Genomic DNA, 22,711 nt, shown 5'->3' with positions numbered 1-22,711 from the left:
TCTGGGAAAGTACTTAGAATCCTTGAAGGAAAGTGTGTAAAGACAGTTAAAATATCTCTAAAGCTGAAGAATAAAGAGATGTTTCTAGGGTGACTATTTTAGTAAAGTGTACTTCACAACATTCCTACTGATAATGCGGTTTTAAACAGTGACACTGAAAAGTTGCATGTAGGGAAATCTAGTAGTTTTGCTTATGTAAATGTCACTTGTAGCTTGTGTCACCTCTTTTTTCCTTTTTTGTGTCCTTCCGGTTTTACACCTCCTAAAACAATAAGGCTTTTGCAGTCTGTACCCATGTCAGTAACACTGCCACTTTGGGCTGGTGCATATGTAAGAAAAAACAAAATCAGAAATTACAACCACCAGAAAAAGTAATGGAAAAGAATTTATTGGTATATGATGAGAGACATAAAATCAGGAGAAAAGCTGAGAGATTATTCACTTTAAATTATAGTTAATTTGTAGAGCAATAAATGAATCACAGATGGAGATTCATGCCCCAGTGAGATGTGCATAATACATGTATTACCAGCTCAGCCAGTCACTTTCATGGAATAGCTTTTCTTCAGTGTTCTGATGACTAAAAGCTCTTTAAACTAGTAATATCAGCTATACCTAGCTCTGTATGGCACTTTTCATTATTAAGCTGCAAATCATTTTAGGAGAACGTTTGCTATAGTATCCCTCTTTTACACACAGGGAGACGAACATACAGCACGTAGTTGCACAGAAGGGTTGTCAGAGCTTAGCCTGCTAGGAAAGCCAGTAGTTAGCAGAACTCTTTACTTCAGGCTTGCTGGTGGATCTCGTTGATGGTGGAGGATACCACCTGCCCATTCACACTGTCATGGACAATTGCTTTGATCTTCCGATGGGTCTGCCCCGTGTGTTCTTAAAGAAAAAGAAAGCTTAATTAGACAAGTTAGACAAGAAGCAATGCTGAGACAAGATGATGCAGGGAAAGCTTAATTTACAGTAATTTACCAGCTACCTCCTCAGCTGATTTATCTTTACATGTTTCCCTTTAAGTCAATAGTTACTATTGCTCTTTTTGAAATGTACTGCCAGAAAGTCACCCTGAGTCTTGTCCAGGTCAGGGCAAATGAATAATACAGCTACATCCCAGCCAATGCAAATCTAACTTCAGAGCAGATTATCCTAAATGTCTGTAGGTCATGCTCATGCCAGAATATGAGTTTCCAGACATGCAGATTTTCTGTTTGCTCACAAGCCCTAACACTGTTTTAGTCACCAAATGGAGTCTCGATGCCTCCTCATATACCATGAAAGCTTTAGTCTCGAGTCTGAGCTTTGGACAACGTAGTTGACTAACAGAGGTCAGTCTGAAGCAGTCTGCCAGGGGGCAGGCATAGCAGAATGTGCTCTGAAGTCCAGCTCTTCACAAGACCAATGAATCACTGAAATTATTCTCAAATATGGCCTCCACGAGAATTAATTGCCGTGCAAACCTTTCATAGCTCATTCAAGTAAGCTTAAAATTATTCTGAGTAAAAATTGATGGGAAATGACAACGGTTAAGAGTCACTATAGAGAACAAAATATGGGACTTTTACCTTTAGCTTTTGATTCAGATTTTCTTGCTACCCTGTGAAGATAATAAAACAGAAAAAATAATTATTATGCTAATTTCAAGAAGTTATTCATCCTCTTCTTCTCACTGATTCTAAGGAGACCTGATACCACTATAAAAAGAGATTAAAAAAAAAGAAAAAAGAAAAAAGAATTCTGTTTTTATACCATGAAAACTTTTCCTCTTCGGTAGTCTTAGGTACAGACACTCTCAGCTGAAACTGTTCCTGTGTACATTCATTATTGCTCTACTGTGGACAGCTGCATTGTTTCTCATATATTCTGAGTTGCCTAAGTCAATCTTGTTTTGACTTCTGACAGATAACTCCGTACTTGGTGCCATACTGTCCTGCCTCCCCGAGATTTTCAGTTATAAAGGCTGCTAAACTTCCTTTTTCTCATTTTGTTTAAGTAAGACTTACTCTGTATCTGAGGTGAGAGAATAAAGAATAGAGGCCCAAAGGTGTCTGAACACAGACATTTCAGACAAGGGAAACCAAACAACCCATCAGCAGAGGGGCACACAGTACAGATTTTGTGTGCTGGTATTTGTAACTGCAGATGGCTGACAGAAAAAGATCTAAACTTGTCTCCAGGCTTCTTTTTGATCTAGAACTTGTTTTGCAGATAGGAAATAACTGTGAAGTTAACTGAAATTGGCATTTTTTCCCATGCTGAGACAGGTATACTGTGGGTATACAGATTATTATTTTTTTTTAATAAGAAGTTATGTTAATTTAGGTAATCCAAATTACATGGATACACATTTCTCTGTATCCTAAGTGGCTTCAGCTTTTTATTATGATCCATCACATTAAAATACCAACCCTTGATGTAGTATGGAACTCACAAGCTTTGATTAAGCATAAACGAACAAACAAATAAATAACACGAATATGAGAACTCTCTTGTCATCTATTCCAGTCAGGGCGGCTTTGCCTTACCCGTCAACATTCCCTTCCAGCAGCAGGCGGTAAGTGGAAATTTCCTTCTCCAGGCGGGTTTTGATCCCAAGAAGAACCTTGTATTGGTTATTTTGCTGCTTAATGTCACAACGAACCTGGGTTAGCTCTTCCTCACATTTGGAGATTATCTGCTGCATGTTTTGAAGTGCAACAGCATAGTAATTCCGAGTGTCAGCCAAAGTGTCTTCCAGCATGCGTTTCTAAGACAGCAGATAATACCAATATTATGTTTATTATTTATGTGGTAAATATAATGCAGAAATGCCAGAAAATTTGGTCTCTAGGTAGAAGATTGCAAAATTAAGACTGTGGTAATTTAAACACTTACGCATTTGCATGACTGTTCATGTAAAGACAGCAGAATCATGAAGCTGTGTCATGTGTGCATAATGAGAGGCAAAACCTGAGTAATTTATCCCTGCCATATTCTTTCTGCTCAAAAGCTGTGCTCCTGTAACAGTTAACTCTATTGTCAGTTCTGCATTTACTGTCCAGAATTGCTCCAAAGTCTCCAAGTCATGGGCATATGAGCTTTAACCTGTGCAAGAGCTGAGTAATATTTTTGAAGATTCCCCGCCAACATTTTTCAGTTCATATATTTCATGCATTATAACAGGGGTTGTAAATATGAATTTTGTATTACTATCCATCTACTTGGACATTTTTTCTTTCTAGATCATGGAGGCAGCTATCCCATCTCTTCTTCACACCCCATATTTTGTTCCAAGGACAGACAGAGATTTTTCACTTCTTGGTGGTGGTTGCTGAATCTATTTTGCATATTCTGGCAAAGTTAGCATAGTCCGAATTCCAGTTTCACTGGTACTTTAATAACTACAATAGTTATGCTAGGCTATGGATTTAAATGAAGAATTGGTCCATGACAGTTTCTGAGAATATGTGAAGTAACAGTGCCCAGCCAGAGATGTCTACAATAGATACCTTACTCATCTGTGCCTGCAGCTCGATGTCCAGGGACTGTAAAGTACGGGTTAGATCCTTGATCTCATTCTCATTGTGCTGTATCTGTTCTGGATTAGGGGCTGCTGCCAGAGACATAGCTGTGCTCTATAAAGCAAAAGCAAGAGAAAACCTTCTGATTCTGGTTAGTCGTGTATAGAACAGAGATCTTTGAAATGAGCAGAAAATACCTGTTACCTGTTCTTTGTACCAAGTGTCCAGGCTTTGACGATTCTTTTCAATTATGGCTTCATAATCTTCTCTTATTTCTGCTAGAATCTTGGCTAAGTCTTCAGGAGGTGCTGCATTTACTTTTACATTGACTTTGAAGTCTTGTGATGAGCGATTTGCTTCCATATCCTATTCATATATTAGCAGAGGAAACAAACAAACTTGTTAATTAAAGTGGAAAGTTTTCACTCCTGTCTTGGCTTCTTCAGTTCCCTCCTTTCACAATACCCAAAATATTTTTTTCATTATGGTAGGTTAATTGTTATCTATATTCAGTTAACACTATTTGCAAATTTATATATTGATAATACTATGATGTGACTTAAACCAATGATTCATATCTGCTTCTGTGGCAGAACTGTGCTAGAGAACTCCGTAAAAAACATGTGAGAAGATCTTTTTGTATAATGTTCTGGGAGTTATATACTTAATGAAGAAGCACTGACATTTTTTATTTATTTATCTATTCAGAACCCAAAAGCTCTGATGAAAATCTAACAGTAATTTCGTCTTTCTTACCCTGTATGTTAATATTTATGGAACTATAACTAAGTTTACAGGAGAGAAATGTAAAAGTTCTATGTAATTGTTAAAGGAATAATTGGATTAAAGCATATAATTACCGTGTAAACAACATAATTACAGGACAAGTCAAGCAGGTATGGTAACATTCCTTTTGGTGTAGCACAATCTTATGTGCTAGGTACCATTTTCAAAAGCACCTAGGCAAAGCAGCATTTCAGGGTATGACATCATGGCCTCCAAAATGCAGATCAACTGGACATACTGATGTCTCTGTTGGTTGCCCTGCTTCCAAGAACTGTTTTATTATAGCTGTTCAGTAGTATCCTTGGCAATAAGGGTTCAGCCAAAGACCTCTTCATCTACTGCTGTGTAACCCTTGTGTTTCTATTTTCCATTTTAATAATCCATAGATACAGAGTAGGGTGTTTAGTTCTGCATTAGGTAATAACAGAAAATATCATCAGATCGGGCGAAATGAAAACAGTGTGCTGTCAGGCAGTGGTATTATATTTATGTGGGAATAGCAGAGACCACTGTGGTATAGCTCTGGAAGAAGTCAGAGCAGCATGATTTTTGACAATTATCTAACTATCGTGCTTAGGATTTTGCAAGAATAAGTAATTTTACTTGACTTCACCAACTATTGTTTCTAATGTTGGACCTTCAAGAATTCAAGGTCTGTTTAGTTCAGGTCATCGTGCTCTAGGTTACCCTGCTTGAGCAAGGGGGGTGGACAAGGTGACCTCAAGAGGTCCCTTCCAACCTCAGCTACTCTGTGCTGCTGTGGTTCTGTGAAATGAGATATCCAGAGTTGAGGGAAAAGAGAGTGATGGGTAAAATTCAACAGCAACCAATAACATTTCCTATTTACTTGAAATCTCTGTCTATTTATATCTAAGTATTTCTGAGAATATTTCTGTCAAATACATAAGTTATTATTAGCTATGTATGACGGATGGATAGGTGGCTACAAAAGAGTGGGTGAAAATACAGCGGTTTGTTATCCTTTCTGAAATCCCAATTTAATTGGTAAAGTAGTACACAAACTTTGTGCCTCATCTGACTCTTTGGCTTCTTTAGAAACATGATTAGATTCTGAATCATCAATCCCATTTATAGATTGTGGATCTTACTCAAAGTTAATTACATGGTAGCGAAGATTTGTGTGATAGGATTTTACCAAGTGGAACTCTTTCTACCTCCTCATGGTCTTTCCTCCTCAGGATGTGCTCTTCTCTCAAACCTTCAATTTCCATTTCCAGATCTGTTGTAATAATGGTCAGGCCATCGAGCTCCTTACGCAGGTTTTCAACATCGAGCTGCACTCCCTGCCTGCGAGACTTCTCTGCTTCATACCTTTATCAGGAAGAAGAAGATAAAGCATGCTTGTTAAGAACAGACTGCTTCTAGCCTCTTGTATAAGATCAAAGAGAAGTAGACTTGCTTAAGTCCTCTATGTAGGGAACTAGAGAGAACAAAAAACCAAGAAAACAAATTCTGTTTCTAGCATTTGTTCTTTGAATATTCTTGAACAGTCTTAAAAATAAGATGGGTTTAATTATTGTTTTTCTTTCTTCCTTAAAACTTCTATGTGGTATGAAACCATTATTCGCTTTCATTTTACTTTTTTGCATTTTAATAATATATTCACCAGGTTGTGAAAGCTTTGACAATATAATTCTCAAAAAACTGCCAATAAATATGTAAAAATAGTATCAACAAGCAATGCTCCAAAATGATAACTTTTCAGTCATTTGTGAAATAGGAAAAATGTCATGGAAACCAGTTATTAGCATCTCTCTCTAACCTTTTGCAGTTTGCCATTTGTAGGGAGCCAAAGACAGAAGGACACTTTTGTATCTTCTCTGGGGCACATGAAGCACTTTTGCTCCTCAGAATCTTGCCCTTTACTTAATTTTTTATGGGCTCTATTGATGTTTCTAAATTCAATGTATTAGACTCATTCTACGATTCCAGTCTCTCAAAGTAGTTCTACTGTTTCCTCTTTATGACAGTATTGAATGATAAAGAAAGAAAGGCATGGCTAGATAAGGCCTACAGTGTTCAAGGTCTTTGAGTTTTTTACGATCTTACCAAAAGCTGAGATATTTTTTTAATAGCTGATCATCATCTGTTGAAAATAAGACAGATCTTCCTAATTCCTGAGAAGTCTAACTTACAGAAATGTAAATTCATTTCCTTTGCAAAGATCTGCCTGGAAGTTTTCTGTCCGAACATTTTGGCTTTCTAGTTGATCTGAGAACTGTCTTTCAACAGTGTACTGAAAAACCAAACCGTACTGGTAGCTGAGGGAGGACTGGTCCCTGTGTCACCTTGGAACAAAAATTCACTGTGGCAAAATTCATGAGGCTCCAAAGCAGAAGATACCAAAAGATGGGTATTTCCTGCGGAGCTGGACAGAAAAGATGGTAAGTACAGGAAATAGATTTGGGCTGGACTGGGAAAGCATAGGGCAGAGAAGCGTTAATTTGTATTCCCAGATGGCAGTTTTAAATGCCTTTTGTCACACATATCAAGTGTCTGCTGTAAAACCTGCTCTTCAGGACCTGAACCAAGTATCATAAACAGGGTGACTCAAGATAGTTCAGCAATCATTTGTGGTTTTTACATCCTTTTTATCCTTTCTGGGTTTTATCTTTTTTTTTTTCCTTTTTCTGTTCTACATTGGTTTTATTTATCCAGTATCACCAGAAAACCTCAGTAAAATCAGTTTCATATTGGATTATCAAGAAAAAGCAGTATTTTGCTTAACTCTCTTTCAAACTTAATCAGGAAACCATAGAAGAGCTTACTTGAGCCTGAAGTCTTCAGATGCCATGTTAGCGTTATCAATTTGTAAAAGGATACTGGCATTGGTGATCTTGCCTTCCTCAATCTGGAAAACAGGAGACTCAGTGTTGCCATATGGTGGTGGTGAATAACCTGTGATGTTTTAGACTCCCTGCTGCTTGTAGGAAGTATCTAAATTGTAGAATTCCCATGTTAAGGAGAGAACATGAATAAAAAGAGCTTAGTTTCCCGATTCACTTACATGCTTCTGCAATTTTTGTCCATAATCTTACTTTTCGCTTTATCTTACTTTTCTGGATATGAAGCAGGAGGACTCATCTTATTTATGGCCAGGTAGAGGATATGAATAGTATTACACAAACTTCATGATGTATTACAGCATAACAATCACTGTCTTCCTTCTTTTTTTTGTAAACTGATTTTAATTCTGTTTAGCATTGCTTGAAAAGCAGCCTTGATCATCTCTAGGGCAAATTTCAGTAAGAACCATTAAGCTGTGTCTGAGTACAATCAAAAACCTGAAATTAATCATATGCTAAAAAGTAAGCACGTGTATAAACACCTTGCTGAATCAGTGTTGTGGTGCAGAGATGTAACCATGATGGTAGCAGCAACTTGTGAGCAGGGCCCCTCAAATCCACCGTGTGCTTCAGTCTGGAGCTGCATGGATTATCATTTTGAGAGTAACACTAGCATCTAGCTGTCACTGTCCATTCAGTTATTAACCTATAACTGTATTGAATCATCCAGCAGCATGGAGTGATTAATTCTTGTTTCTGATTTTGCTTTGGGATGTTGAAAATTGCCCCGAAAGTGCACTGCATCTTTCCTTCAGTGTATTCAGCATGCACTGAAAAGAGTTGTAAGTCCCTGTTAACATGAAGTAGCTTTGAACTATAGGTCTGAATATGAAAAGCTCAGTATTCCATTCAAAATCTTTGAAAGAATTCTAGCAGGAACTCATACATAATTAGCAGGAGCTAATAACTGTGGGACGTTGTGTCCTTTTTTAACAAAGAGGAAAGAGAAGCATGGTTGCAGTTCCAACAGCTGTCTTCACTCAACACTTACAGAGCAAAACAAGGTGCATTATGGCTGTACAGAAATCATTAGCTAGTTACAGAGCTCTCAGCACCTTGAAGTAAAACTTCCCACACCTAAATGAATCACAAAGAAACAAGGAAATGGCAAAATTGTCCTGAAGTGTCAAAAGTTTACTGCTCATGGTAAAAACGAAGGTGCCTATGGAATGTTTTAACTAATCTGTTAGGAGACTGTACATCCTTGAGCAATTAGCAGCACACCTTGGATACTGCCCTGGGACATGATCAAGGCCAGCGGGAGAAGTATAACAGTACCCTGAATGTGTTGCTGCCTGGAATTTGTTGTCAGAGAAGAGACAATTGTTGAATACATACTTAAGAGAGTAGTAACTTCTACTATGGAAGGTAACAAGGCAATGAGAAAGCAACGTGTGAGTTCTTCAACTTAGTGCCATTTCATAATCGTGCAACACAGCAACACATTTATGTAAATGCTTTACGACTCCTTCTGTGCAATCTGAACAATTGTCAGTGTTTTGCCAGCTGCTGTAGGATGTTGATTGCTGTGCCAGTTGGCAGTGCATTTCAAATGTGGACATTTATCTGTTTACAATGTTACAGAGTCCTTCACTACATCCATCATGAATATGGGTATATCAGTAATACCAATCTGCAAATTTACAGACTTAAGAACTCACACATTATTATATATGAAACACACTGAAATTCCTTCTCAAACTAGATTTTTTTCAAGAAGGCTTCCTGCATTAACTTCTTCCTCAGCATGTCTTGTGTCCTTTGTCTAACAGCATTGATCCTGTCTCCTTGAATTCTCTGTAAACCAGTTTGCTTATTTAGCGGTAGAAGGTGTTTGAATGAGACATTTACTGGAAGAACTGGTGCTATTTTACTTTGTAGCTGTGTTAGAAAGGATTCAGGATGGAGCAAAGCAACGTTGCTCCATCTGGCATGTTCATCCAGAATTCAGGTCCAAAATGTAGAACCCAAATGATTATAAGCCTCCAAGTTTAGACAGCCAGGATATCATAGACTTTCTGTGTTATTTGATCTAGGATCCTAAATTATATCTAAATTTCATTTTAGGTGCTGAATTATTTTCACCTTTTCAATTCATGGTTAGTTAATGTAATTATATTTAATAAATAGATGCTATATTTTCACTTGTTTTACTGACAGTCATGGTGCTAATTGCAGTAATTTATAGAGAAAGTGAAAATTCTGCATTAAATCACTAAATTGTCACCTGTAAATAATCCTTTACTAGCCTTTCCTCCCCACTATTGAGTGTGCATTCAGCACTGGCTGAGACCACCATTAGCCTAAGAGGTGCCTGTAGCCAGGGATAGCTATTTAAGTGAGGACTGTCAAAAAAAAGTGTTTTGGTTACAACCTCTTCAAAAGTGAGAGCTTCACCCCAATCAGCATTATGTTTTTATCTTATTGTCTTCCAAAATAGTTCTGATTTATTAATTCCAGATCAGTGCAAGCACATTTATATTCTTGATGAACAAGTTTTTATCTCTGGATCAGTTAAAAAAAGTGCTGAAGTGGTAGGTCTGGAGATGGATGACCTTTCGTTATCCTTAAAAGAGAAATAGGTGATGACAATTCTGGTTCTCCTTACACATTGTCTGTGGTCGGAGTGCCTCATCTTCTGCCTGGAGGCAACACATTTAACAGCGAGCAGGGAGTTTGATTAAGTCCCTGGCCGCAGTCAGCGAAAATGCAGGGTAATACTATTTCCAGTCCCTTTTGAAAAAAAATGCACAGGGTCTGGAGAATGCCAGGTAACCAGATTATAAAAAGTGGAGGGAAAACTACAGCATCGCATTTGGAATACCTTTGGGTTTTGCCCCATATGGCTATATAAAGTCAATTACACTGATTAGTCACACAGATGGTTACAGTGCTAATATGTTCATTATGAATACAGATTAATATTATGCTTAAATTTAAAGACACGTGAGTTCAGGAGATTGAAAGAGTTACTGTTGAACGTTAATATTAACTACTGGCAGGAACCAGAAATTCTTCTTTTAATTATAGTGAAAACATCCACAAGGAATTTGTCACTGCTATTTTCTTAATTACAATGAAGTATTTTTCCATCTGATTACATAAGCTCATTGGACCCAAAACTCCTGTAGTTTCATTGTCTGCTACCACAGGAATCAAAGAAATGAAGTGCAACAGTATGTCTAAGGACAGCATGTGTGAAGGAAGGCAGTCTTCTCAGTTTGCCTGCTTTGTAATTTGCTTGAATACATGTGCAGTCAAAAAGAGCAGATTCTGCCAGACATAGTTACTCAAACCACAGTTTCATGCACAGAAACAAACACTTGGCAGCATATAAATCCCTTTATTACACCAGTCTTTGCAGAATCCCCCTTGTCTCCTAACAGCCTATCTTTCTTGTACCCCATTCTACTCCTTCTGAACATGAAGAATGCTTATGTCCAGGTCCTGTAACCACTTTCATTAGTATTTCTACCATTTAGAAGTGTTTATTCAACTTTCTTTAAAGGAAAGCCATCAACATAAATGAGTACCCAGATTCCTTAAAAGAGCATAGAATGACATAGTCACTTATAGCTCTGACTTACCTGTCTTTGCATGTCAGTGACGTTTTGCTCGTATTGGTTGAAGTCATGCCTCTTTCCGTGAGACTTTGTCCTGTGCCACTCTAGGATGCAGCTTTCCAGCTGAGTGTTAGCTGCTTCTAAGGAACGGACTTTGTCCAGATAGGCAGCCAAACGGTCATTCAGGTTTTGCATAGTCTGTTTCTCATTCCCACCCAGGAAGATGCTTTCCCCATGGTGCTCGCCGAAGCCTCCCCAAGGAGCCCCTCCTCCAGTAGCCAGCCAGAGGGGTCTGGCAGAGGAGAAAGAGGCATGTGTGCTGCTGGCACAACCATCTGCACTTGAAGGTCTGTAAGAAGTTCCTTGCTGGGCCAAACCACACCCTGAACTACCCCCGAGGGTCCCAGAAAAAAATTGAAAAGGGCCTTGGCTGGTGCTCATACTTAGCTCTGTTGTGAATCTAACCCAATGTTTGACTGACTAGCACTGAGCAGCTCCTTAGCCTTCTCCAAGCAGCTTTATGCCTTTTCCTGTGGGAGTTTCCCTTCGATGAATGACTACAGCAACAAGATTGTGTCATCATGAAACGTGCTTCCTCTTGGTCAATTCTGAAGCATTTATGAGCCTGCACACACTGTTGTTATTTGGAAGCACAGCCACATACCAGATTGCTTTCCTTTTGGTTGTTTTGGTTTTTTTTTTTCTCTTTTCTTTTCATATTGTAATAGTGAGGTGTGGCTAAAATCAGTAGGTGTGGAACAGGATCAGCTCTGCCTCAGACATTTTTCTAACCCTGCAGTTAATATCATATTTTCCTGCTTATGAGGGGAAGAGTATTGTCCTTTATAGAAGAAGTGGGAGCTGGAGCAGGGATGGGTCTTTCAGGATACTTTTTTTCTGTTGTAATTCTCAGGCTTTAGAATTACAGCAGTCTGTGAGTCCTGAAACGCAGCATGTCCTATCAGGCTGTCATTAACGTACCAAACAGCTTCAGCCTGTATGAGACATGAGGCTTTAATGAAGTTATCCAGCCTCTGTCATTTGACTAAAATTCCAGTCCCAAGTAAGGCCCAGTTACTGCCTTCAGCTGCGCATTTCCAGGCAAAATACATGAGAATTAAGTACTTAACAATCTTTTCTGCTGATTTTTTTCACGATTTGAGGTATAGTCATATTTCAATAGTCTTGTTGAAACAGATACTAATGCAGCAATTTATCGCAGTTATTGCAGTTACTAGTATTAATACTATTAAGGCATTTACATGTGTACTAGAGAAAATATTTAGAATATGAGTCTAACAACACTCGAAAAATTCAAGTAATTATTTAAAGCTACCAGCCCTAAAAATTGACCTGGCAATCATGTGAACATAGTCTTTCTCAAAAGTTTCAGTAATGTTCTGTCAAACTCCATCCATCGAATATAGAACAGGCAAGTCTGGCTTCTGCAGAGATTCTCTTATTCCTCGTGCTGATGAGTAGGAGGTAAATTGTGAAACATTCCTATGGCAACAGCTGAGGTTATTGGATTTGCCTTGTCTTTCAGAGTAGTTCTGGATGGCAGCTGAGGGATGGGGTAGGGGAAGAAGATTTGGGAAGAGCTGGAAAGCTGAGTGGGCATGGGCTGTCTTGGAAATGGTGCAACGGCTTTTCCTTATAGCAGTTGAAGGCTCAACTATTCAAGAAGATCTTACTTAGCACTGTTATTCGTTCTGAATGGTGGGGTCAAAGAGACTGTACAAAACTGGATTACACTATCCTGGAAGGAACCTGAGGGAATCTCTTTTTCTCTGCTTAGTTTAAAATTTTTCAGTAATAAAGAATTGCTGCACGTCATCCTTTCCTGGGATGCTTCCTGGGTCTCACTGCCTGGTCAGGGCAGGTTTTGAGCTCCTCCCTGTGGTCTGTGTTGACTCTACTCCCTACCTCTTGATTTTCTTTTTACCAGTTATGTTTCCATTGAGTGCGTATTCCTTCTTATTCCTCATGCACTTCATTGTATAGAAATACTAACATTTTGAATTGTTTGGAGAAATTAATCATTGAAGAGATGGGTTTCCAGTAAGTACCAGCTATGCCTATCACAAAATATTCTGATAACATCTACTATTAATAGCTACAGTTCAGTGTCTGCCCTGCTGCTTGAGAGTGAGAAAAGCTTGAAGCACCAGACAAAAAGTGAAGGTCTAACTTGAAAAAAAAACCCAGTTACAATAGAACCAGTGGTATCCTGCTGTTCCGTTCATCTCACCAGAGATTAATTTCAGACCGAATTTTTTAGCCTGGCAGTTCAGCAAGCTAATTTTCTATAAGATATTAAAATATACATGCATACATAAGTACATCACATTACATAAAATGAAGGGAATCCTTTGTTTCATGTGAAATTGCTCAGCGAACTTTATAACGTGCCTGGCAGCAAAACTGGTAGTTTGTGAGACAGAATAGCCTCTGTCTTACTCCCTGAGAGTTTCATGGGATATCATGCCATCATGAAAAACAGAATTCTATTTTTTCTAGCAAGTAATACAAAACGAAGGTGATCTGGCAGATAGGAAGTGTTTCCTCTAAAGCTCAGCCTTCTCAAACTGGAAAAGGCACCACACAGTTTTCATCAACATCTGTTGAGGATCCATGGAAAAGACAAAAAAACTTATTCCAAAACTACAGCTCTCCTTTGTCAGGCTGGCATTGTGGGACTTGGTTTTAGTCAGCTATTTAGTCTACCGAGCACAGAATGAAAGCAAAGGTCTCGGTACAAAGGTAGAACATGGTCAGCAGATGGCACCATTAGATAGGGACTTCTCTTCCCCTGCTGCAAGCTGGGGAGCTGCTCGGCAGGCCCCACCTAGCAGGGGCCGAGGAATGCATAGTCCCAAGTTGCTTTATTTGGGAATCATAATTGTTTTCCTGAATTGAAAGATGAAAAGCAAACGGAGCTGAATTTATAGGCTGCCATTTCATGATAGGGAGAACATTTTGACACCTACATTGTACAGGTAAATACCCTGCAACCGTCACTTGTTGATTCAACTCCTCCACCTGAAATACAAATGGATAGTTGCCTTTGGCTGTAGAATTTCTGTCTCTTGCTCTCTGATACATATGATAGTCACGTGATTTCTGGATCAGGAAAAAATATAATTTCCATTGTTTAGTTTTTCCTTTCTGGTAGATCGTGAGGTTTCTTGGCTGAAGTTTGCATCTTTCCAGTGGGAATCAGCAGTATATGTGTTTCCTAACAGTGGTGTACCAATGATCCTGCAGCGTTGCTCATGGCCAAACTGTGGGGCTGATGCTAGCAATGTAGATACTTTTTTTTAAGTGTCAGAAAAGAGAAGACATAAAAATAGTGGCTCTAAGAAGATTGGAAGGAAAATAAAACATGTAATTCTAGAATTATACAATTTTTGTAGATACTATTATGTTGATTGAAATACCCTGCAATGAAGTTAACAACCATCTTCTAAATAGATTATGTGTGCAAAATACAGGATTTATGTAAATGTTTTTTATGCTTCTGAAGTTGGGATTTACTAGCCTCTTAAATCTTTGTAATCATCTCATTTCAATTGCACTGGTGTAGACTTGCAGGCTAACTTCCTGCTAAGAAATGGCAGCGTCACTAATACAACAGCTACAGTGAAGACACAGGCAGGTGGGTTTCTTCCTCGTGTATGAAAACCAAAGTAGTCACAGCAAACGGCCTGAGGAACTCGTTTTGCCTGGACCTTGCCTAGTGCTTCCTCAAGAGCTGAGGGAATTTGCCTTTTTGCTTAAGAAGTACAGGAACACACACACACACACACAATATATATATATATATATGGGAAAATATTAATTTTTTCCAGAGGTGCGTTTTATTCATGCATTGACTGTAGTCATGTTTTGTGCTCTGAATTCAGAAAAGAGAGCTTAGGGATTTTTTTCCGTTATGATCTTGGATTTTTACTGATATTAGCAGATTCCTGGGAGAATTTAATGGCACTTTATATCTGTCCGTTTGTCATCATCTTTATTATTATTATTAAAGTTATTATTGTTATTGTTGTTATCCACTGAACTTCTCTTGGTTTGGGTTACAGGGAGCACCGTGTTAGGGAGGCTGTATCATCACGTGTATGGCGATGTCATACTCACTTCAAAAAGAAACTGTTAGACTGGATGTATTTGCACAAGCAGAATAGAAACTTTATTATGTAGGTTCGTTTGTAAGGAAACTATATAGCTACTGATAGAAAGCAAGCATGTAATCTTGGACTTAGAGAGCCAAATGATTATGCAAAAAGGGAGAGCAAATTTAAGGAAGGACATCAAGCTGTTGCACATTCTTGGATTACATTCTTCTGATTTGGCGAAAGTGAAAGGATATTTCTCTTGGCATTAGCCAGTTTGTAGGCTGCACTGGTCTTCTATGGTGTTGTATGCAAGAGAGGATTCAGTATTTCTTTATTAGAATCTCCTTTCACGAGTAGAAACAGGTTTTCCATCATCTTCCACGCTTGTGCGAAGTCTTCCACTGCTCAGAAATGCTGATGTAGGAGAAAAAAAACAACTCAGCAAGGAAATTCAACTAGCAGCTTATACCCTGAAGAGCTGTGTGATGGGGTTATTTTTGTTTGTGTCCTCACAAGATCTTTTTCACCTACCAAAGGGAGAACTGCCTTTACACCTTACCTTCTCTCCCTACTGGTCCTCATCCAGTAAACCTTAGGAGTGCACATCACATGTCAGATTTGAAAATATCTTGTATTTTGTGTGAATCAGCTCAATAGGAACTTAGGAATCTTTGGGAGATTTTGATATTTTAGAATCCCATGAGGAGTTCATGCAATTATTTTGGAAAGCTGCTGGTTTCAAAAGTGCACATAATATAGGATAAAGTATTATACTTTTGTCTCTAAATGATAACGTAGTCATTACAGAGAGAATGTAGTTTCTGTTAGAAAGAAGAAATCCTAAGCAAAAATACAGGTTTATTTAATCCTCTTTTGTCAATTCATTTCAGCCCCTAAAAAAAACTTCAAAGTTTTTCTTACCATCCTTAGGATTCACTCCTGACATCCTGTAGAAAAGAAGAAATATTTCATTAACAGCCATTACTGACCCTGTCCACTGAAACCATTGATCTGTTTAGGAACCACTACATGTGAATAGCCATGGTTTCACACTGCTTTTTTCAATGGGTTGGTTCTCAGGTGTGTTGTTACTGGTGTTATTGTTAAGGTGCTTTCTGCTTTGAAGGCCACTCCTATGTACTAGATAGGAAACAGAACAGCAGCCAGACCAGTTCTTGGTCCTGGTATGTCCCTATATACTTCTCAAAATACCATGATCTAGAAACAATGTAAGGATCTGATTCCTCGTCAGATATCAGAAGTAATTCCATGTGTGGATCAGATATGAGAAATGGGCACAGAAATGTAGATTTTTACTAAAATAAGCTATGATCTGTACCAAATTCTTTTCTGTTTGGGAGTACTGGTGTATGATGATGATGATATTTTCACCTCTGTGCACAAGTGTGGAAAACCAAGAGCTAAAGACGTAACAAGAACAGGTTTTTATAGGTTATTTCATGCTGAAGGCTATTATTCCAGTGCAACAAGAGGACTATATAAGACATGCATACATATGGTGCCTGGTGCTTTCTATAATTTGTCATAGTCAAAATGTTGCATTTGTTTTCAAATCATCAGCACAATTGATCTGGAGATTTCGCCTGAGTTATAGTAATGCTTGATATTTTGCCAAGCATCTGTTTTGCCATTACTGAAAAGGCTACATATGCAGTGAATGTATTTTAGTTATCTGGAGACAGTTCAGCAACTAGAAACTACTGCTTCACAATGTGTCATGTTATTAACATTATCCAATCATCACAGAATTTATATATAGTCACGTACTGAGAGTCCTGGCCCTCCAGCAACTGGCGGTATGTGGCAATTTCCTGCTCCAGGCGGCTTTTGATGTCCATGAGCATTCTGTACTCCTGGTTCTGACGCTCCATGTCGCATCGAAGTTCACTCAATTGCTCCTCAACGCTGGTGATGAGGGCTTGAATCTGTGCCAGTTGTGCGCAGTATCGCCCTTCTGTGTCACGCAAGTTGGCTTCCAGTCCAGCTTTCTAAAGCAGAGTAATGTCAGAATAGGTTAGCATGCAGATTTGTCCCACAGAGTGTCTAAGGAGAGGCAAGACAGAGAGAGAGGAAGGGGAGAGTGTAACAGTAGTGACTTGTGATGTGCTTGGGACAGCTCCATACCATGCTGAGCTGTGACTGGAGCTCAATCTCCAGGCCCTGGACGGTGCGTCTCAGTTCTGTGATCTCCGATTTGCTGGTCTGTATCTGTTGTGTATGGGTGGCTACTTCACGGTTCAGCTCATCAGTCTGAAAGAAAAAAGCACCTGTAAAATCACATACATATTATATAAAAAAAATTCAATTATTTGGAGAAAGGGAGGGCCCTTCCCATCTGCTGGGGCAGTAGTAATGAGGCAATGCATCAGTTTGCTGTTTATTGGTCTAACTATACCTGAGTGAAGAACCAGGCCTCAGCATCCTTACGGTTCTTCTCAGCCAGAGCTTCATACTGTTCCCTCATCTCAGAAAGAATTCTGGTTAGGTCAATGCCGGGAGCTGCATCCATTTCCACATTGACTGTTCCGCTTAGCTGATTGGAATACTCTTTCATTTCCTGCATGGGTAGGGTGCAGAGGACACAAAAAAGATTAGGCTTTCTCCTCTTGATATATTTCCGGCCATCAGCAATCCATGCAGTGGTATGCAAGACTTTTATTACCAAGTATTATAGGTGGAACACACATAAAAACATTTGTCAAATTTTATCTTTCATTGCACATGCTTTTCTACTCTCTGTATACTTACACACAGCACACATATTTACATGTAACTTATGTATATGTTTCTTTTACTCAGCTTAACTACCTCAGTGACCTGTTGTGCTTACGGATGTCAAACTGAAACTAATAGGTCTGAACAGTTTGGAATTGGAGAAATACTTCCCAGGACACCCTTTGGATTCTTCTAATATTACAATTCTCTTCTTATTAAGCTGTAATGTTGTCATTCTGGGTTAGGTTTTTTTTGTGTGTGTTTGCATTTCTGCCTCCCCACCTGAGAGATATAAATTCCAAAGGGAAGTAATTTTCTCTCTGCACTGTTAAGGACTCTCACCTCCTCATGGTTCTTCTTGAGGTAGGCCAGCTCCTCCTTCAGTGTTTCAATCTGCATCTCCAGGTCAGCTCTGGACAGAGTCAGCTCATCCAGGACTCTGCGCAGGCCGTTGATGTCGGACTCTACGCTTTGGCGCAGGAACAACTCATTCTCATATCTGCAGTTCAAAAAAGAAACAAGCACTGGAATATGTACGAGTTTGTATTCAATAAAGCTATACAAGTCTGAAATTTTATATTGAATATAGGAGGAACAGTGGGTTATAAATGAAAAAATATATATTGAAAGGAAGTGTAAAGGGAGAGGGAGTAAAAATGTTTTTTTCCAACATCCAACTGTGACATCTGAAAGTACACGCATTGGCATCTGATTTTATTCTTGAGAGGTACATGACATTTCACTTTGCAGAACCTAATCATGGTTATCAGCATCAATAGAGCAGCTGTCACACAGGACAGTCCATTTGCAGTGTCCTCTCAAATTTGGTGTGAAGGAAGGCACAGATTGCCCAGTTCTGCCTAGGGCACTAGAGGAGATAATATAAACCTGCAGGTGCATCACTGCAAGATAGATCAGTTGCGCAAGTATCTTTATCATCCTTTCAGCAGTGTCTGATGTACTGCTGAGTCTGTGAGCTGGACAAGCCCCAAAGTACTCTTTGTCTTTTTTTTTCTAAATTTCAGACTCTGAGAGAGAAGTTCTGCAACCGAACAGTGATCTCTTCACACCAATCTGTTCCTTTTAAATGAAAATCTTAGTCTATTCCTGTTGGGTTTTCCCTCTGTGTTTTAGGCTAGTAAAAATAGTTAAGAGCATCACACAAAAAAAAAAAAAAAAAAGACACAAACTATAATTTATTATGTAAACAGGTCAGTAATCTGGATACTGTGTCCTACCAGGTTTATATTCCAATTTGATCCTTCATCACATTGATTCTGTTTGCCAGGGTTTTTTTCAGCAGAAGTTATCAAGGAAAAATACCTATCCATCCTTTTGAAATGTGTCCTTCAGTGACTGAAGAACTTTTTATTTTCTAGATAAAAAGTAATACTAAACTTCAGAAAACTGTTTTGAGAGGGAGAGACAAAGACAGAGAAAGAAAATGTGCTTCAGGTAAACTTACTTCAGTCTGAAGTCATCTGCAGCCAGCCTGGCATTGTCAATCTCCAAAATGACTCTGGAATTGTCAATAGTAGCTGCAAGGATCTGGCAATTGAGAAACACAGAAAAAGGTTCCTGTGAACACTCATGAAATACCACAGTCCTGAGTACATAGTAGGTAGTTATTGAGGCTGTAGGCCATCAAAGAACTAATAAATATGGACCTCTCTTGTGATGTCACTGGTCAGACATGCTTTTTGGATTGCAGTAGCCATTTCAATTTATTATGTTACTCTGTGGTCACACTGTAAGTCTTACAGCTTTCATAGGGAAAACCTAAAAATGCTAAGCTCTTTTCCATATGAATCAGAGAGCTAAGCTACCTTGTGTAACACAAATTAGAAACGCAATTAGAAAGTACATTTGTACAACAGCTGATCTTATCTGTAGCTACGAGGATTATTTTTTCAACTTTTGAGGCCTACCTGTCACATTCTTTACTATTTCATTACTGAATAAATACATTGGTAATGTTAAACACATTTTGCCATGTTTTGCTAACTTTTACAGCAAGTGCTTTAATTTCAACCTACGTCACATTTTCAGGATAACATATTTGGTTTTTAAATTGAGAAAAAAATGTCTCTTTTCCACTAGAATGCTCATAACTGCAATACATTGGGGGTTTGGGAATCCAATATTTATTTTGTAATTATTTTAGGTTATTTTAAAGAAGTGGAATATGCAGTTCCACAATTCTAATGCATTCTTATAACTCCTTTACATACTAATGTCATACCTTGTCTCGGAGATCTTCAATTATCTTGTAATAATTGCTGTAGTCCCGGGCTGGGCTGGTGGGAGCTTGCTTCTGGTACCAGTCTCGTATTTTAACTTCTAAATCTGAATTTGCCTCTTCCAGTGCTCGTACCTTGTCCAGGTACGAGGCCAGACGGTCATTCAGATTCTGCATAGTTATCTTTTCATTTCCAGAGAGAAGGCCATCGCCACCACCAAAGCCACCACCAATGTCAAAACCTCCACCAAAGCCAGCCCCTCCACCAAAGCCAGCCCCTCCACCAAAGCCACAGGCTGCACCACCACCGAAGGCACTGTAGCTTCCTCCATAACCACTACCAAAACCAGCACACAAGCCACCACCATATCCACCTCCTACAGAGGAGACATACCTAGCTGAGGAGATGGAGACACCCCTGCCACCAGATCCTCCATGTATGCTTGGAGCTCGGCAGGTTCCTCCTGCTCGGACTGAAGAAAGGCGAGAGCTCCTGCTTCCACCACCCCCAAAGCCACCACCATAGGTAGAAGAAGAGCTCTGGATGAAGGAAGTAGCCATAGCTGCAGCACAAGAAGACACTAAGGTCAGTTATTCAGCTTGGTGCAGAAGAGGAAAGTATGTGCCTTCACTGCCCCCGTGCTTCTTTTATACCCTCAAGATAGGGTGTTGGGAGGCAAACTCAGCCTGCAGCCCTCCCTCCAAAATTTCTCCTCCCTAGAGGTGAGGCCAATTATGATGACATTCCTCACAAACAGTGCTGGCTGTACATCTCAGGGGCTAGGGCTTGGGTTTTCTTTTTTAATTAAACAAAAGGGATGATTCAGATGAGTGTTTTTTCTTCAGGCTATAGTTCTGAAACTTGGAGTTTACTTCTCTGACATTTAAGAATGAAAAAATTAGTTCAACCACACCCACTTACCCATTTACAGCAACCACCATGGCTATTTTGAGAAAATCAGCTTTTTCTAAAAATGAAGTTTAAAGTTCTCCTTTCCTTTAAAGATGTGCAATCACTAGTTCATCTCACCATTACTTCTTCTTTTCTGTCTTTATTTTTTCCCATTAAAAATCTGGAATTGAATTTGATAGGTTCTGATTCCTGTTCTTTGCTTGGAACAAATGTTTAGATTTTGGAGTCTGAATTTTTAGTGCAAAAAAGTGTATAATAGTAGCATTGTGTGAGAAACAATTAGCATCCATCAATGTACAAGGAAGAGTGGGCATAGTTAATTTACTAATGCTTGTGAAATAGTCAAGAAGGGTAATAAGTGATCGAAATAATTTGATTAAAAGAAGAAAAGTGGGAGGATTAAGTTCCTGTTACTTTTGGAAAACGTAAACGAATTGGGTTTAAGATGAAACTGTTCAGATAGCAATAAATGGGTTTAATACCAATATGCATTATGAAATGAAGTAATTCTTGAAAATAAGATTTCAGAAGCACTTAGAAGAGTCATCTTAATCCTTCATATGAAGTGGGAGTCTGAAACACCTGTATGTTTCAGATCTAATAATTTGCTGATGAAATTCAAAATGCAGTAATTCAGTAATACAGCTCTGTTCAATACTGCATAGTTATGGGAAAACAGATTTGGGAGATTTTAAAGAAAGTATTAACTGCTTGTTTGCCCTGCTGGGGTGTGTCACTGGGGATAATGCATGTGGAGAGTGTGGCAATAGTGTGGAGTTTAAAAAAAGAGCCCCATTCTCTTTGCACAACAAGTGACACTCCTCAGAAGAAAGCCACAAGTCACAGCTGAAGAACTAGGGGTATGGTAAGATAATAAATTGGTACTGAGGCACATAATGGTTTAAGGAAACGGGGGCTTGAGAGGAAGGAGAAAAGCAGAGACAGAGTGAAGACAGGAGGAACTTTCTCTGGTCTTTAGTTTGGAACCACCAAAATTATTTTAAAATAAAACTTTGAAATAAAAGAAAAAATTATATGTTTGCTAACAACATAATAAGGAGGGCGTTGGTTTTAGCACAGTTTTTGACAGTACATATCAACAGAAAATGAGCTTAGAATGCAGGATGGGCGATGTCAGATGAACTGAGGCTCAAACCAGTTGTTGGAATAAACTGAGGCGTTTTGTGAAATTTACAGTTGAGACTTCAATGTAGCCTCAGGGAAATGTGCAGCCTTTTTAGTAGAAGATGTGTGCTTGGGAGGAAAGAAACACCAGAAACCTAGCTGTGATACCCAGCTTAGCAGCCTGGTGCTGAGAACGTCCCCTCATTCCTCCGCTGATTAGAAAAGACAGGGTGTTTCACAGTTGTGGAAACATGTTTCAAACTGAACCTGGACCTTTGCCACAGCAGTTCAGTTTCGCTGTCGGGCAGATTAATGGTTCTGTGTACCTTGCCAAATCTGTGTGTCTCCAAGAGTTAGTATCTCAGGAAACAAGTTAAGACAAACTCTCCTAAAGATAAAAAAGTTTCTTTAAGACCCCTATTATGTAAATATCTTGTGCTGTGCACGCTGCTAGGGTCTGTTGAACTCTGAGCGATCCCACAATAAGCAAGATCAAATTCCATTAAAAAAAAAATCTAGCAAAATCACTTCTAGAAAACACTGTAAACTTTAACAGGAAACTTTGGGGATTTTTCATTCAGTCTTCTTTCAGTCCTTATAACTTCTTTGGAACCTTGATGGTGAAATACACTTTGCTGCTTTTTAAAGTGCCCTGTGGGTTGTTCTAGATCATTATCAGATGAACACTTACAAAACCAGGTAGCAGATATAAAGCTTTTTCTTTCATGTAGAATATTTACCATTGGGAAAAATAAAAATAAATCAAGCAGGCAATACAGATTATGTCTTGTAACAATTCAGTAAACCACAGTGGTGGGGATTCTGTGGCTTTTTCAATTTTCTGTAAACCGTAGA

The 22,711-nt window shown here is 38.8% G+C and overlaps 2 protein-coding genes across 3 annotated transcripts; both read right to left on the bottom strand.

Annotated features, from left to right (window-relative positions):
* Positions 1 to 546: 546 nt before the first annotated feature.
* KRT23 (keratin 23) lies at positions 547 to 11,196 on the bottom strand. Its single transcript, XM_037411473.1, has 8 exons — positions 10,750 to 11,196; positions 7,085 to 7,167; positions 5,471 to 5,627; positions 3,714 to 3,875; positions 3,498 to 3,623; positions 2,535 to 2,755; positions 1,575 to 1,606; positions 547 to 891 (listed from the first exon to the last, which is right to left on the bottom strand). Exons 1-8 carry the CDS (start codon positions 11,164 to 11,166, stop codon positions 788 to 790), a joined length of 1,302 nt encoding a protein of 433 aa, XP_037267370.1. The 5' UTR covers positions 11,167 to 11,196; the 3' UTR covers positions 547 to 787.
* A 3,823-nt stretch (positions 11,197 to 15,019) lies between these two features.
* On the bottom strand, positions 15,020 to 20,606 carry LOC119158970 (keratin, type I cytoskeletal 15-like). Of its 2 annotated transcripts, XM_037411471.1 has the most exons (8): positions 19,822 to 20,606; positions 19,045 to 19,127; positions 17,922 to 18,078; positions 17,260 to 17,421; positions 16,989 to 17,114; positions 16,632 to 16,852; positions 15,765 to 15,790; positions 15,020 to 15,257 (listed from the first exon to the last, which is right to left on the bottom strand). In XM_037411471.1, exons 1-8 carry the CDS (start codon positions 20,377 to 20,379, stop codon positions 15,178 to 15,180), a joined length of 1,413 nt encoding a protein of 470 aa, XP_037267368.1. In that variant the 5' UTR covers positions 20,380 to 20,606; the 3' UTR covers positions 15,020 to 15,177. The 2 variants fall into 2 exon arrangements, with proteins under 2 accessions (XP_037267368.1, XP_037267369.1); XM_037411472.1 differs by lacking the exon at positions 15,765 to 15,790 and having other exon boundaries at positions 16,609 to 16,852.
* Positions 20,607 to 22,711: the final 2,105 nt, after the last annotated feature.

This window comes from Falco rusticolus, chromosome 18 (genome assembly GCF_015220075.1).
Source record: "Falco rusticolus isolate bFalRus1 chromosome 18, bFalRus1.pri, whole genome shotgun sequence".
Classification (NCBI taxonomy): Eukaryota; Metazoa; Chordata; class Aves; order Falconiformes; family Falconidae; genus Falco; species Falco rusticolus.
This window is presented reverse-complemented; position numbering and strand designations above follow the sequence as displayed.